Source organism: Castanea sativa, chromosome 10, assembly GCF_040712315.1.
Source record: "Castanea sativa cultivar Marrone di Chiusa Pesio chromosome 10, ASM4071231v1".
Classification (NCBI taxonomy): Eukaryota; Viridiplantae; Streptophyta; class Magnoliopsida; order Fagales; family Fagaceae; genus Castanea; species Castanea sativa.
Window position 1 is genome coordinate 38,672,841 of NC_134022.1, and position 16,117 is coordinate 38,688,957.

A 16,117-nucleotide genomic window follows, 5' to 3' on the forward strand; every position below is an offset into this window, starting at 1 on the left:
GATCACACACCCCTTCTTTGAGAATTGGAATAGGAAGTCCTCATCACATATTTTAGTGATGCTCAAGAGGTTCGCCTTAAGCCCTTTGATGTATAGGTCATCCTTCAATAGTGGTAGCCTCGGTATCTCAACGGTTCCTTTCCCAATTACTTGAGCACGACTACCATCTCCAAAAGTCAGATAATCACCGACCTTCTCCTTGAGTGACTTGAACAATGATTTATCTCCTGTCATATGTTGAGAACAACTGCTATCAAGATACCATAAATAAGAGTTAAATATCTTCAAGGAGGTGTGCACAAATAAGCAAGCATAGGACAAACACTTTTTAATAACTCTAAGAGTTCATTGTTAGGACAATCTTTAAACATACTCACAGAGTCATTATCACAAACATTTAAGCCACAATTCAACATAGCCTTTTCCATAGCTAAAAGAAGGTCTAGGATCACACTTAATTAGGTAATGAAACCACATAAATGTACCTACTCTGATACCGATTGAAATTTCAAATAGCGTATAAAGTACCACTGAACGTTTAGACTCCCAATTTCAAAATTACCAACACAAGCTTATACACAAACAATATATGTACGGAATAATGAATATAAGCTAAACCCAAATTGGTAAAACACTCTAAACCAAAATTAATCACAAAAACAACAGTAATTAAAGGTAAAGAGTAAGGAAAGAGAGATGCAAACACAAAGATTACACGACAATGTGTTACCGAAGAGGAAACCAAAGTACTCGGCAAAAAAACCTCTCTGCCGCCCTCCAAGCGGTCAAATAATCCACTAGAGAATGAAGTTGGGATACATGAATATCAATAGACCCTCCAAGCCTAATTTACTCGATGCATCTAAGCCCTTTAAGTTTCTTGCTCCAATAAGGTTACGCCAAACCTTGTCTTCTCTAGCTTACCGGATCCCGCAATAAGCCCATTTCATCAACAAAACGAATTGGTCCTCTCTAAACTGCTTTCTAAGCACCAAAATACCTCTTCACTGATATGGGTATGGTGAGATAAGAATTTTGGTAATAAACCTTTCAACAGTATGTCAATGGAGAGGGTGAGAGTAGAGGAATTTGGAGAATCAAATGACAAAGATTGTGGGAGTCAATCTTGGTTTTCTCTAGGGTTTCTCTCTCAAAATTCTCTCTAGAAATTCTCTACATTTTGTGGGTGTGTGAGGAATGTGAAAAGACATTTTTCATCCAAACAGGGCATTCTAGTGACTCGACCTCAGGACTGGAACTAGTCTTGAGTCTGAGTCGCGAGTAAACTTCTAGGCTAGATTGTACTTTTTGTCCTGTAGTGCTTCAGCTGTCTTGACCCTTCAACTCCCTGCATACTTCACATGTGTTCTACTTTGGCGACTTGCCAGTCACGAGCCAGTCGCGAGATCTAGTCGCGAGACTCCTTGGAGTGCACACATCTTGAGTTTTCTTCACATTCTCTCACACACATAACCCTTACATAATTTCCACCTAAATACAGAGTATCTAATTGTTAAATTACAAGCAACTTTGGCATGAAATAAAGCCAACATATGATTGAATAAATTCAACCTTATAATGTGTTTTATTTCAATAATGTAAAACATATTTATCTGGGTGAGTTGATTATTATCTACCTTCTTAATTAAGTTGTTGGTCTACAATTTATCTTGGGAGTTCAATTTGTCTGAATCTTTTAGTTTTTATTATCTTTATGAATTTGAATGTTGTGATGAGTTCAAGTTTATATAGTTTGTAGAAAATGAATTGTTTATAGAGTTGCTCATTTTTTATACACATTCGATGATTATTTTACTATCTTAAATTAGTCATTGTCTATGTTAGAACATATGTATTTCACTTGTTAGGAATATGTCTTCATTCTATGTAATTGACTAATCCTTTGACAAAACGCACTTTACTTGTAATTGGGTAAATCTAGGATATTTTTGATACTTCAAGAAACAAGGTTTCAAGATCAAGTGTTAAAGCCATGCAAGTCTGTCCAAGAAACAAGCTGAAGAAGTGTCTGTCATTAAAGCTCGATAGCTAGTTCGACAGCTAGCATCTATCGAGCTTAAGAAGCTGTTCTAGCCTCGTGGCTCGATAGCTGCTCGACAGCTTCTCAACAGATACTATCTGTCGAGGTTTAAGAAAAACAGAATTTCTGATCTGTTTTCTTCCAATTCGTGAATGTCTTTGGGCCTTCTTTTCTCATAACCCTAAACGTATAAAATGATTATTTTCAGGGCCGTATCTAGTTATACAGCTGAGAGCAGAATTGCACAAGAGCATAATTCCACAAGTGTGACCAGAAACCTAGTTTTGCCCTAGTTCTTGAAGAAGCTGCTATGTTTGTACACCGTAGGGTTTTGTGACTAAGCAACTTCACGATCTTCATCTGTTGAAGAGAAGAAGAACATTGCAGCCAACATCTTCCTTAAGTTGGTGATTGAAGTCGCGTACTAGGATCCGCACAATTTGTTAGTCACGTACTGGGAGCTGTGCATTACAAGGAGAGATTGTCACTACAAAACAAGTCCAATTGGGTATTGGGATAAGAGTTCAACTATAGGTTGGTATAAGGTACTGGGATTCCTTTACTTGTAACCACTTGTTTTGATAATAGTGGATTCGTGGGAGTGGTGACCTTAAAATCACCTGGTGGGGTTTTTATCTTAGAGGTTTTTCGCATTCGTAAACAAATCACCGTGTCAAATTTATTTTCCGCTGCATTTAGTTATTTGGTGATTTGTTTGAGCTACCACGCGTTTGCATGTTAATTTGATTAATTGATAAACTTGACTAATTAATCAATTAATCTATCACAAGAGGTCAATACATTTTTGGCCTTTTTTTAAAAAAATCGTTGATGAACCTGTAATTCTAAATAAATCCCTAAATGTATAAGAATGGAGGTCCTTCTTCATTTCCTACAAAATATATAGGAGAAGAAAATAAAAAGAAACGTAAAGAAAAGTTTAGAGTACCTAGAGAGAGAGAGAGAGAGAGAGAGAGAGAGAGAGAGAGATAATGCTTTTGTAATCACTAATTTCTATATTGCTGACATAGTCACTACTAATGTTTCAATTTAAAGTCCAAATATCAAGTTAAGAAAATTGAAGTCTGCACATAACTATGATATTAAATTAAAATTAAAAAAAAAAAATCCACATATGTATTTTGATTCTCTCTCTCCTCTCCCTCCTCTCTACTCTTGTTGAAATTTGAGAAACAAATAGTTTTCCTGTTGTTCTAATAGGAGAAGGATTGCCTAGAAGGTTGCACCATCCAAAAACTTTTCTCTTAATTAAGTATATTGCACGTATCTTCCCCCAAAAAAAAAAAGAGTATATTGCACGTATCTTTCTTATCACTGAGTTTTTACAAGGCCGAAATGATACTTACATACTACCATGTACGTTCTCCAAATACAACACTAAAAAAAATATTTAAATATTTTTTGACCCGACCTGACAAATCCGAAAATACTTGACCCAAACCTAATTTTTATGACTCGAAGCAGAAATTGGTTGACCCTTGACCCTTGACCCGACCCGACCCAATCTCCCAAAGCGAAGGCTTCTTTGAAGATCAAGAACACATGTGCTCCAATCTTGCTGGAAGAGGAAGTCAAAAACGGAGCCACCATGGCAGTCTGGAGGTGTGCACAAAATCTCACTTCCTGGATTTTCGCCAAAACTCTCTATCAATTTGATTTCTCTTGTTTATCTTATCATTTCTCATTTCTCCTTGTCCTCTTTTCATTAGAAATGGTGAATTTTACTAAAACCAAACCGTTTTGGCTCACTTGACTAAACCAAAAAAAATATTGCTCTCTTGCTCATTCACTCTTTTTATATAGTTAATAGATATGTTGGTGATTTGAGCAACTATTTATAATGATATTTAAGATTGTGCAGTAAAACCAGCCGGATCCACCAAAGAATTAAAAAAAAAAAATCGTTACAAGGGATCCACCAAAGACTTGGAGTTAATTAAGTTAAGGATAAAGTTTAGCTACAAAATCAGTTGTAATCTTAGGCTACAAACTCACTAAATATCCTTTTATTGGAGGTGAATTTTGACAAATTTACCATTGGATTACATCTTCTTCTTATATTCTCCATGTTTACAAATTTTCAAGAAAATTAAATATCAATAGCTATGTCATCAACACATTTTTAAATTACAAGTTTTTGTAATTTAAAATTATGTATAAAATATAAGTTTATAGATTATATAATAAATAATATCCGATTGACATAAAATTTGACATATGTATTAAGAGTGTAAAGAATATGCAATTCAACGGTTAGATTTTCAAAATATGCAATAATATTTATTTTATTGAGTGAGTTTGTAGCCTAAGGTTACAACCAATTTTGTAGCTAAACTTTGTCCTTAAGTTAATATTCCATATCATTTCCCCAATGAGTAGTCTCTCTCCAAGTCCGTTTTTTGGACCAGAATTTAAACCTTTTTCTTTTCCTAGATAGCTTATGGTTATGCTAATGAGTGTCCTTAAGGTATTGGTTAACAATCCATTTTAGGAAAGTTTTGACACCACTTTTATAAGAAATGTAAAAAGTTATCAAAATATTAATTGTTTTTTTTTCTTTTTCCATAAAAATTTTCTTTAAATGGATTATTAATTATTGTCCAAAAGGTATTCATTAGTATTTTCCAGCAATAATAAGGAAAAAAAAAAAAAAAAACTAGAACCTTGTCTTAAATAAATAAGTTTATTATTAAGACAAGGTTCTAGTTCTTTTTTTCTTTTTTCTTTTTTTCCCTTATTATTGTTGAAAAATGCTAATGAATACCTTTTGGACATTAGTTAATAATCCATTTAAAGAAAATTTTTATGGAAAAAGAAAAAAAAAATTAATATTTTGATAACTTTTTACATTTCTTATAAAAGTGGTGTCAAAACTTTCCTAAAATGGATTGTTAACCAATACCCTAAGAACACTCGTTAGCATAACCCTAAACTATCTAGGAAAAGAAAAAGGTTTAAATTCTTGTCCAAAAAAGGGACTTGGAGAGAGACTACTCATTAGGGAAATGATATGGAATATTAACTTAAGGACAAAGTTTAGTTACAAAGTTAGTTGTAGCCTTAGGCTACAAACTCACTCAATAAAATAAATATTACTGCATATTTTGAAAATTTAACCGTTGAATTACATGTTCTTTATATATGTCAAATTTTATGTCAATCGGATATTATTTACTATATAATCTATAAACTTATATTTTATGCATAATTTTAAATTACAAAAACTTGTAATTTAAAAATGTGTTGATGACATAGCTATTGATATTTAATTTTCTTGAAAGTTTGTAAACATGAAGAATATAAGAAGAAGATGTAATCCAATAGTGAATTTGTCAAAATTTACTTCCAATAAAAAGATATTAAATAAGTTTGTAACTTAAGGCTATAACCGATTTTGTAACTAAACTTTACCCTTGACTTAATTAACTCCAAGTCTTTGGTGGATCCCTTGTAACGATTATTTTTTTTTTTTAATTCCTTGGTGGATCCGGCTGGTTTTACTGCACAATCTTAAATATCATTATAAATAGTTGCTCAAATCACAACATATCTATTAACTATATAAAAAGAGTGAATGAGCCAGGGAACAATATTTTTTTTGGTTTAGTCAAGTGAGCCAAAACGGTTTGGTTTTAGTAAAATTCACCATTTCTAATGAAGTGAGGACAAGGAGAAATGAGAATTGATAAGATAAACAAGAGAAATCAAATTGATAGAGAGTTTTGGCGAAAATCCAGGAAGTGAGATTTTGTGCACATCTCCAGACTGCCATGGCGGCTCCGTTTTTGACTTCCGCTGCAAGATTGGAGCGCATGTGTTCTTGATCTTCAAAGAAGCCTTCGCTTTGGGAGATTGCCAGGCACTGTTTGGAAGCTGCTTTTATACAAATGTCATGAATGGAATACAGGAGTGTGATTTATACAAAGAACCAATGTTTTCCTACGTTAATAAATATCCAATTTCCTATCATCTTTACAATTTCAAATTTCCAACTATCTTCTCTTTCACAAGTTGGACAGCTTTGCTACGAGCTCCCGCAATCTGTTTGATGAAATGCCTGAACCAAAGTCTCTCTATTTGTTTGACAAAACCCTTACTTTTTTCTTGCCATTTATTTTTAAGATGTGATGTGATGATATTTTATTTAGTTAGTTTCATAACATAATCCGAACATTAATTTGATCGTACAATAATCTAAACCATGATTGTAGAAACACAACTATAATCTCAGCCTTATTGTCTCAAGATATTTGTTTGAGGTGTGATGTTGTGTTAATCATGCTTTGTTCAATTTTATTTATTAATAATGCTTAAGTCAACATATTGGCATTGATTAATGCAACAAATTTGACTGTGTCAAATACCTATCTATGCTAGACCATTATAGGAGCAGTTGGTGACCGAGGCTCTATGTCATTGTTGTATAACTGTTTTAGAAGCATCCCTTTAGTTCAATGAGGACTAATTATTAATGTGATTTGACCATTAGTTGTATGTGTGTAGGGAGAGTCTTTGGATTTGAAACCGATCATTGTGAACTACATTAAACAATTGGGGGGAGTGTGAGACAATGATGTTTGTTTGTTATATTTCGATAGTAGCAGTGGGGTTTGTAGTTGTGTGTTTGTGAGCTTCGGCGCCTGGTGGAGAAGAAGGTTGAACTTGTGAGCTTAGTGGTAGAGAGTGTAGGGTGAAGAGAGAGAGAGAGAGAGAGGTGGAGAAGAAGGTTGAGCTTGTGAGCTTAGTGGTAGAGAGTGTAGGGTGAAGAGAGAGAGAGAGAGAGAGGGAGTTTGAGATTAGTGGTAGAGAGTGTAGGAGATTTTTTTTTTTTTAAGCTGATGAGGTTAACCAAAAACAAAAAGAATTAAAATGATTATGAATTTTTGTTTTTTAAGAAATGATTTTAGTTTAAAATCATAAGTAGACCAACGTCGAGAAGATCAATGTGAGCATATCAAGCCAGCAAATCAAGCTTCTCTCTTGATGCGGAGAAAACGATGGAAACAATGGATTTCTTTGGAAAAATGAACTAGGCCTAGGTGAGAGAGAACGATGGTGTTGGAGCCCCGGATCGGAGTGGTCGAGGATGCTTTGTGTTGTTGATAGCGGGTTTGGGTTTGGTGATTTTTTCATGTTCTATAGGTTTGGTGGAGGATAGGGATTTTGTATGAAATTTTGCATTGTTTTGGGTTTGATTGTGCTCTTGTTCTGGGTTTGATTGTTCTTGGATTTGGGAAGAACATGAAAAACAAGTTTTTGTGTTCTTACCTAAAAAATAATGAACGCAATAATAATAATAATAATAATAATAATAATAATAATAATAATAATAATAATAATAATAATTAGATTTTAATTGGTCACGTCAGCATTTGATGTGCTGACAGTGCACTTTGTTTGCCATCTCAGATATTTCCGTTTGTTGATTGACGGAAAAGACCAAAATAACACGCGTTAATTGATTTAGGGACTAAAAGTGGTGAAATTAAAATATAGGAACTAAAATAGAAAAAAAGCTAAAATTTAGAAACTAAAAGTGCATTTACTCCTAAAAAATAATAATGTAATAAATATCATAAGTTCTATCTATTAGATAATAATAAAAATATTGAGTTGGCACCATCGTCACTCCTATGCTATTTGCTATAAAATTTTAAATTCCATAACTTCTATATTTTTATGTCAAGAAATTAACAGATAAAGAAAGTGTTCCAGATTTTGTCTTTTGTGATCGGTTTATTATCATATTGCGATATGTGAGTGTGTGATATTGCATAATTAGCAGACCCGAAGAATATGATGTTATTGTTTCCAAAGATGTCAAATATGTTTAAAAGTTTACAGTTCCTAATGGGATTTGAGATTTTCAATTTGTACGGTAGTATTTATTTATATATCCAAATGATCAACCCAAGATGATGATCATATAGGTTCCAGTACATATAAGTTAGGGTACAACTTTTTCAAAAGCATGAAATCCTACAAAAATCTTCTTTTAGACTTCTGACTAAATTAGGGTTTATAAATGTTTCTACAAAAAATAATAATAAACTAGAAAATAATAAAATTGAGATAAGCTAGGAAAGAAAGTAAATCTAAAATTCAAAATCAACTAGAATTCTTAACTCAAATAAAAGACTAATTTGGAAACTAAATAAATTTAAATTAATTAAGGAGGTAATCTATTGCTTTCTTCACCAAATATTGACATTATATTCTCGATTTCTGTTGGGCCTCAATTTGTCATTATTCTTGCCACTGAATATTTGTAGGATTACCGTTGGATATGCCAAGATGGAATCAAATATAGAAATACAGGATATCCTTGAGGTAAAAAGATTATTAATTTGATACACCCTGTGCACCACACTTCATCTCTCTTCATAAGATTGGGTTTCATGTACAGGAACCACCTGGGAGACCTAATATTATGTGACATGAATATGTGATATTAGACATACTTTTAGATTTGTAATATTTAGTCTCAATCATGAAATGAATTAATTTCCAAAAAAAGATTACCATTTTTTTTAATACATTAAGATCATTGAATAATTTCATCATGGATTCCACACTAATCTGAAATCACATTTCATTGGAGCAAGTGATTGCTTCAATTTAATTAATTTAATGTTGATTCAATGAGTTAGAAATTGTTTTATTTTTCTGAGTAATTATTTAGGACTTAGGAAATACAACAATGTAGCACTCCATCCTTTCACATAATAATATGGTGTACTAATAAAATTTATAATGGGATCCACTATTTATATGGGAAGAGAGAGTATAACTTCGTTATACTCCAAGAAACCAAATATTTTTTCTATTTTCTTTTCATCCGTGACATTATAAATGTTTTAGTAAGTGTTTTTTTCGACATTCCAAATATCTCCGGTAATTAATTTGTTAATGATTTGCACAACAATTTTTTTTTGGGTTTGAATCAATTTCTTATATACCATTTATCTATATGTAATTTTTTTTTTTTTTTGAGAAACTATCTATATGTAATTCAAGTAAATTCAAGCAAAGAGGATCTCTCATGGGACTTGATAGGGGTTATAATTTCATTGACAAAAGTATACTTTTAACCCTTAAAGTTTAGAATTGTTTTTATTTTCCCATTTATGTTTGATTATGGGTTTATATATACTGGTATTGCCTCCATTTTTCTTAATAATTTGAACATTAAGTTCCCTTAATATTAAACTATTTCATGAAATGTGAGCTTTAAAGTGCAAGAATTTTGTTGTTATAGGCAAAAAAAAAAAAAATTATGAATAGTCAGGTTACTAATAAATATGACCTACAGTTGTGCATTTTGTTGAATAGAATATTTATTTATAAAAAAACTAATAATTGTCATATTTTGTAGTGTGTGTGTGTATATATATATATATATATATTTCTTTTAGTGTTTTTTTATTTTTTTTTCTGCTATAGGTAAATAAAAGTAAGTGCATGGGGTTTGAGACATCGAACAACATAACAATAATAAAATCTATTGTTGAAAACTTGTTCCACAAGCCTATTCCTAATTCTGTCCATTCATAAATCTTGAATATTGTTCCAATTAATGGATACTGTTCAAGCGCAACCATCCTATCCCAACCTTGACATTGCAAGATTGCCTCAAAGTGCAGCCATTGGTCGTTGGGATATAGTCCTTAGCATATGTCGAGAAAACGGGCTTTTAAATGTCCCGATCACCAAGATGGGGGGCACGGTACTCCACATAGCAGCGTACCATAAACAAGAAATGATTTTTGAACAAGTTCTACAACAATTACGCCCGCCGGGAAGTCTTCTGGCTAAAGTTTCTTTAAAAAGGAAAAACGATTTAGGAAATACTCCTCTTCACTATGCAGCAGAAGTGGGGAGCAAGAAGATATGTCGTAGCATGATTAGATTTGATAGAGCAGAATCAGCAACGTTGCTAAGTGTTCGTAACAACGAAGGCGAGACCCCTCTCTTCTTAGCAGCACTTCACGGACACATAGATGTTTTTCTTTACCTCCATCTTAAATGCCACCCTGGAAGAGAACACTCCAATTACTGTACAAGGAATAATGGTGACACTATTCTCCATCGTGCCATCTCTGAAGAACACTATGGTGAGTTATATAGGGAAGTGGATTACTATTACTAATCTGTTTAATAATTTATGACACAATGTCAGTAAATAAGGCTGCATTTGATTCAGTGTAAAATATTTTATGAGTGTAAAATAATTTCAGGTGAAAATATTTTCGGAAAAAAAAAATATTTTCTAGTGTTTGGTTGTATTTTAAAAATTATGTTGGAAATTAATTTCAAGTGTTTGGCATCATTTTGAAAATGTAAATTTTTTACTAGTTTCTCACATTTTTTCAGATTCTAAACAAATTTTATAATAAAAAATTGCAATAATCCACCACCGGCCACTACAAACCCTGCTACTGCTGGCCACTACAAACCCATCCACCATCATCCACCACTTTCTACCACATAACCAATTAATCTGAAAAGTCATAATCAAAATCAAAACCCATTAATCTCAAAATCAATATCAAAACCATCTACCAAAACCCATAATCCACCACCATTGAAACCCACAAACCACCGCAGCCAACAATCGACCACCCCAATCGACCACCATCAATGCTTAAACTCACCCCCAACCAACCACCACTGAAACCCATTAGTCACCCCAACCACCAATCCTCCAAAACCCAAGCAAAAATGTTATTTTTAAAAAAAAATATATATATATATATAAGGCAGCGAAGGCGTGGGTGGGGGACTGGATTAGATTAGCGATGAGTGAGAGAGAGGAAGAAGGTGAAGCAGATGAGAAACTACCTTCACCGGCCGAGGGGCTTGCAGGCACGATAGTCGGGGACTGGGATGTGATGAAATCGGGGTGGGTTTAGCTGGGTTCATCAAAGATGGGTTTGAGCACGATGGAGGAGCTGAGCCGGTGCGATTAGATTGGCGATGGGTTTGAGCGGGGCGATCAGACCGGCGGGGCTGTGGGTCGGGGACTGGATCTGGTCTTCACCGGCGATAGCTCTCTCCATCCTTCGGCTTAGGCTTGGCGTGAGTGATGAGAGCGAGTGAGGAGAGAAATAGTGGACGAAACTCACCTTGGGTGGATTGGCGGCGCTCGTCGGAATGTGGGAGGAGCTCAGACTGGCGTGAGGGAGAGGTGGAGCTGCGTTTGGCGTAAGGGAGACGGTGGAGCTTGGTCACAACTGGAGCTTGGAGAGTGGCGTGTGAGAACCTTCGCGAGAGAGTGTGAGAGGTGGAAACCAATTGAAAGTAAAATAACTACGGAAATTATTTTACACCAGATAAGGCTTATTTTACAGTTAACGCAGAAAACAATTTCTGTTTGACTCAATTTTCTGTGCTTACCAAACACATAACATGGTGTAAAACAATTTCTTGAAATGCTTTTCAGCCAAAACAAGCGCAGCCTAAATGTAACAAAACAGTTGATGAGAATTGGTAGTCTATTAGATACGCTAGAATTAATTATTTGGTCACATTTTGTTATTGTGCTTGGCATAATTGGCCTTAATAATACTTCACCTGCATAAAGACCTTGCGGACCTTAGTAATAAGAAAGGAATGACCCCTGTCCATCTCCTTGCAAGTATATAAGCCTTCTGCATTCAATGTGGCAACAATCTTAGATGGTTTGAAAATATCATCTATCACTGTAAGAATACTGTGCATAATTTTAAAGATTGATAGTGAATCTCAAGTAAAAAAAACATCAAGTCTCACTGATTTTATGGAACGTAAGGTTCCAATACAAATGTGATTAATGCAAAAGGATGATCTCGTGAAAATCTATAGGCAATGTACGTAGTTTTAGTAGATCTAGGCTCTATTGATATCTCTTGTGCGTGTCTCTTAAAATGATTGAGGCTTTATGTATTTAGACAACATATCGTTTTGGCAAGTCTCTAATTTAGTTGCCGTGCTGCATGCTACGGTGTCATTTTGATCACTGTGTTCAACCCAAACAATAGTGCAATAAGCCAATAAGAGTAACTGGGGAGATATATTATACTTTGTGTTTGTTCGTTTAGACTCCTTAAACTAGATTGTTTAATCTAATTTATTAACCTAGTGATTACTTAGATTAAAAATCAGATCTATGTTAAACAAAAATAAATCATATCATGCAAAAATGCGGAAAAGTAAAAACACCGCAATATAATTACCTAAGAAAACCGATGAAACTAACCATTTCAAGATAAAAACATAAGAAGGATTTGATCTAACTATCCTCAATGTAAAGTAAGTCTACCATAAGAGAATTGAAGTTTTTACAAAAGATTTAACCATAAATCTAATGTTACCTCCAGTAGTAACTTACTGACATGATCACGTGCAAGCTCCGAATCCACAGACTTTTTCTCTTCTTGAATTTACACCAACACAAGCCGTCTTGCTTGTGGCTTTGAGATCCCACTTAAAGATTTCAGATCTCTCTCAATAATGACCTTGATGCAGCAACTATGTTCTACCAATGCTTGATTGTAGTTTTGGCTCTGATAGATTCTTGTGTAGCTAGAAGGTAGAACCTCTCAATTCTCACAAAGAGTAACACATTCGTCTTCTCCAAAACTCTACAAAACATGACTAGGTTTTTTCTTTTATATGTAGAGAAGTTTACATGAAACCCTAAACGTTTTCATAGGCTTGGGCCTATTTAAAATTCTACAGAAAAAAAAGCTGAATCTGTGATTTTCAATCGGTTGAGCCAAATTCTCAATCGGTTGAGCAAGGTAGAACCACATTTCCTTTTTCTGCAATCAGCTAGACTTGGACCTTGAAACAGCCACTTTTAAGCATTGCCTAAACACTTAGACTAGAAGTATTTTGTTCTCGGTTTACCAACACAATACAACAATTATTCTAAATATTTAAATCTAAATCTTTAGAACCTAACACTTTGTTTCGATGTGGTATGACCTGATCTTACTTCATCATCTTGTAGCAGGAAAAAACATCATTTACAACGTGCTTTGTAACTAATTAGCTGCTTTCATTTCAACATATTCCATAACAAATGACCAAGAACTAATTGGGCAAGCACGGGAAAAAGCTTGTCAAGCAGCAGCAAATGAACAGAACCTTGAATGACTACAAGTTACCCATGGAGGTAAAAATGTTAACACACACAATGAAACTAAAAAAAAAAAAATGGTGTCTTGACTTAAGCTTCAATTGTTATTGGTCAAACACAATGAGTAAACGGAGGGCCAAAATTGGGAATTAACCATGTTTGTTAAACAATATAATTAGTAGGCACTATTACAAAATTATATTTTTTTTCTAACATCTCGAGTTTAAAAGACTCGATTTTTGGCCTAAAAGTCGAGTTTTTGAGGGTCGATTTTCATGTTCTGATCACGCCTGATTTGACATTTTTTCCATGTGGTGTCTATCTGGAAATTGAATCTCAAAGACTCTCATGTAAAACATGTTCAGCTCTCTCATGTACAAACCATTCCCCCCATCCCACCCCACCTCACCTTCTCATCAAACCATAGCAAACCCCCTATGCCACCATGCAGACCTGACTGGAAGCCAAAGAACCCACAACCGCCCGATCCAGCCAGACCATGCCACCACTGCACCATCGCGCCAGACCCACGCCGCGCAACCCAAGCATCAACCCACAGCCAACCGATCCAGCCAACCCACAGCCACCTAAACTCCAAACCACCAACCCAGTCAACCCATAGTCACCCAAACTCCTAACCGATCCTGCCACCCTTTAAAATACCGACTTTTAGGGTCATGAATTTTTGGATTTTCTTGTAGAGAACCCCGATCAACAAGCCAAACGGGTCGTGGGTTTTGGGGTTTTTATTTTTTTAATCTGGATTTTAGGTGGTTGTTGGGGGTGGATTTGGTTGGATTTATGCTGAGTTGTTGGATTAATGCTTCGATTTGTGGGTTGATCATGGCTGGTCTTTGATTTTATTTGGTGGTGGTTGATCTGTGTTTTGTACTCTAGACACTTGAAAATCTTTTCACTATAAATGTTTTACAGATATAAATCGAGTCTCTAAGACTCGATTTCTAGGTGGACACCATGTGGAAAAAGTCCCAACTCAGACCTGATCAAAACATGAAAATCAACCCTCAAAGACTCGATTTTTAGGCCCAAAATCGAGTCTTTTAGACTCGAGATGTTAGTATGAAGTATAGTTTGAAAACAGTGCCTACTAATTATATTGTTTGGCAAACAGTGTTAATTCCCAATAATGGGGTAATTGGATAGGTTGGGGTTTACCCATAATAATTTGGTTGAGTTAGGTTTGGGTTAGATTTAATTAGTTAAATGGATAATAATGGGTAAATGGGTACATTACATCCGATTGGCATGAAAATTAGCATGCATGTTAAGACCATATAGAACATGTAATCCAACGGTTGGATTTTTAAAATATGTATTCAATAATAATTTATTGAGTGGTGTAACATTTTTTAGAGTTACATGATAAGTACCTATGTAATGTGTAATGGGTAATTGTTTAATTTTGTACTTGTGTGTAATTGTGTAATTGAATAGTGGCAATGCTTGACAGCTGGGTTTAGTCAATTAGGCAGTTAGGGTAATTAGTTACGGATTGGTTAAGGTAATTAGTTACGGATTGGTATACTGAGATGGGTTATATAAAAAGGGGGCAAAGTGGTAATTGAGGAACAAGCTTAATAAGATTGAATTACAATTACTCTCTTCCTCACTCAATCTTTGTCTCGTCTCTATCTTCTTCTTAAGGAGGTCCAAATCCCCTTGAAGAGATCTACCATATTACATGAACCTTGCTAAATTCTCAAGGTGCTTATCATTTGGTATCAGAGCATTTGATCCATCTTTTCTACCATGGCTGAAACTTGTGCCTAGTCTCAAAACTCAGAGAAGATTGCTGCTCTGTCTAAAGTTTCAAAACACCATGAACAAACTCTACAAGAAATTCAGAAGCAATTGCAAGCCATTAATGTGTTCATGCAAAGAATGGTTGAAGCCGAAGAAAAGAAATAGCAGAGTCCAAATTCAGGTTCTAGAGCTCTTTTGATTAACAATAATTTGGGGAACTTCCAAGACTAGAACTCTGAATCTTCTTCAATGAATTTGATCAAAAACCTGAGATTAGAATTTCCAAGATTTCAAGGGGAAGACCCCACTTGTTGGGTGTATCGTGCAAGGTAGTTCTTTTCTTACAACCATACCCCAGAACATCAACAAGTGATGATGGCTTCATATCACCTAGATGGAGAAGCTTTGATCTGGTTTTAGAATGCAAAGCAAGCTGAAGGGTTTGCAAGTTGGGAAGTTTTCGTTCAAGCTTAACAAACCAGATTCGGATCCATGGCCTATGATGATCCTATGGAGGCATTGACTTATCTCAAACAAACTTCCATAGTGGTAGCATATAAAGGTAATTTCGAGATCCTTTCTAACAGAATTATAGGACTATCTGAAGCTCATAAATTGAGTTGTTTTCTGAGTGGCTTAAAGGATGAAATTAGGCTACCTGTAAGGATGTTAGTACCTAAGACCCTTAATGAAGCATTTGGTTTAGCAAATATTCAAGAAGAGTACTTGCTGATAATGGGAGACCTTCAATCCAGCCTTTACCAACTCACCAATAAGTACCATAGGATCTTGTGCTTGAGGCACAGGTACTTCTGGTTTATTTTCTTGCTTAGTAGCTTGCAACTTGAAACAGTTTGGGCGTCTGTGTCCAGACTTTCCACAAAAATGACAAACTCATGCAGGTCTATCTTGCAACTTGCCCTTAGAAGGATTAGAAGTCTTAGGTTTAGACTCTAGAAGATCAACCATAATCTTCCTAGGAGGTGTAACAGGTTTGACAACCTCACTCACAGAGGGCTCAGAAGAAGGAACAAAGTTTATGGAATGTGTTTCAGGAACAGAGATGCTTTCTACAAAACCTAAGCCAGTTTTGTCTGATGGAGACTTTTGAACACTCAACATATGATCAAGTTTGGAACTAGTAGACCTATTAGTTTGTTCTCTAGCAA

The 16,117-nt window shown here is 34.8% G+C and overlaps 1 protein-coding gene across 1 annotated transcript; it reads left to right on the top strand.

Annotated features, from left to right (window-relative positions):
* The first annotated feature begins 9,638 nt into the window (after positions 1–9,638).
* Positions 9,639–10,211, top strand: LOC142612499 (uncharacterized). The gene has a single exon (XM_075784585.1). It carries the CDS (start codon positions 9,639–9,641, stop codon positions 10,209–10,211), a length of 573 nt encoding a protein of 190 aa, XP_075640700.1.
* Positions 10,212–16,117: the final 5,906 nt, after the last annotated feature.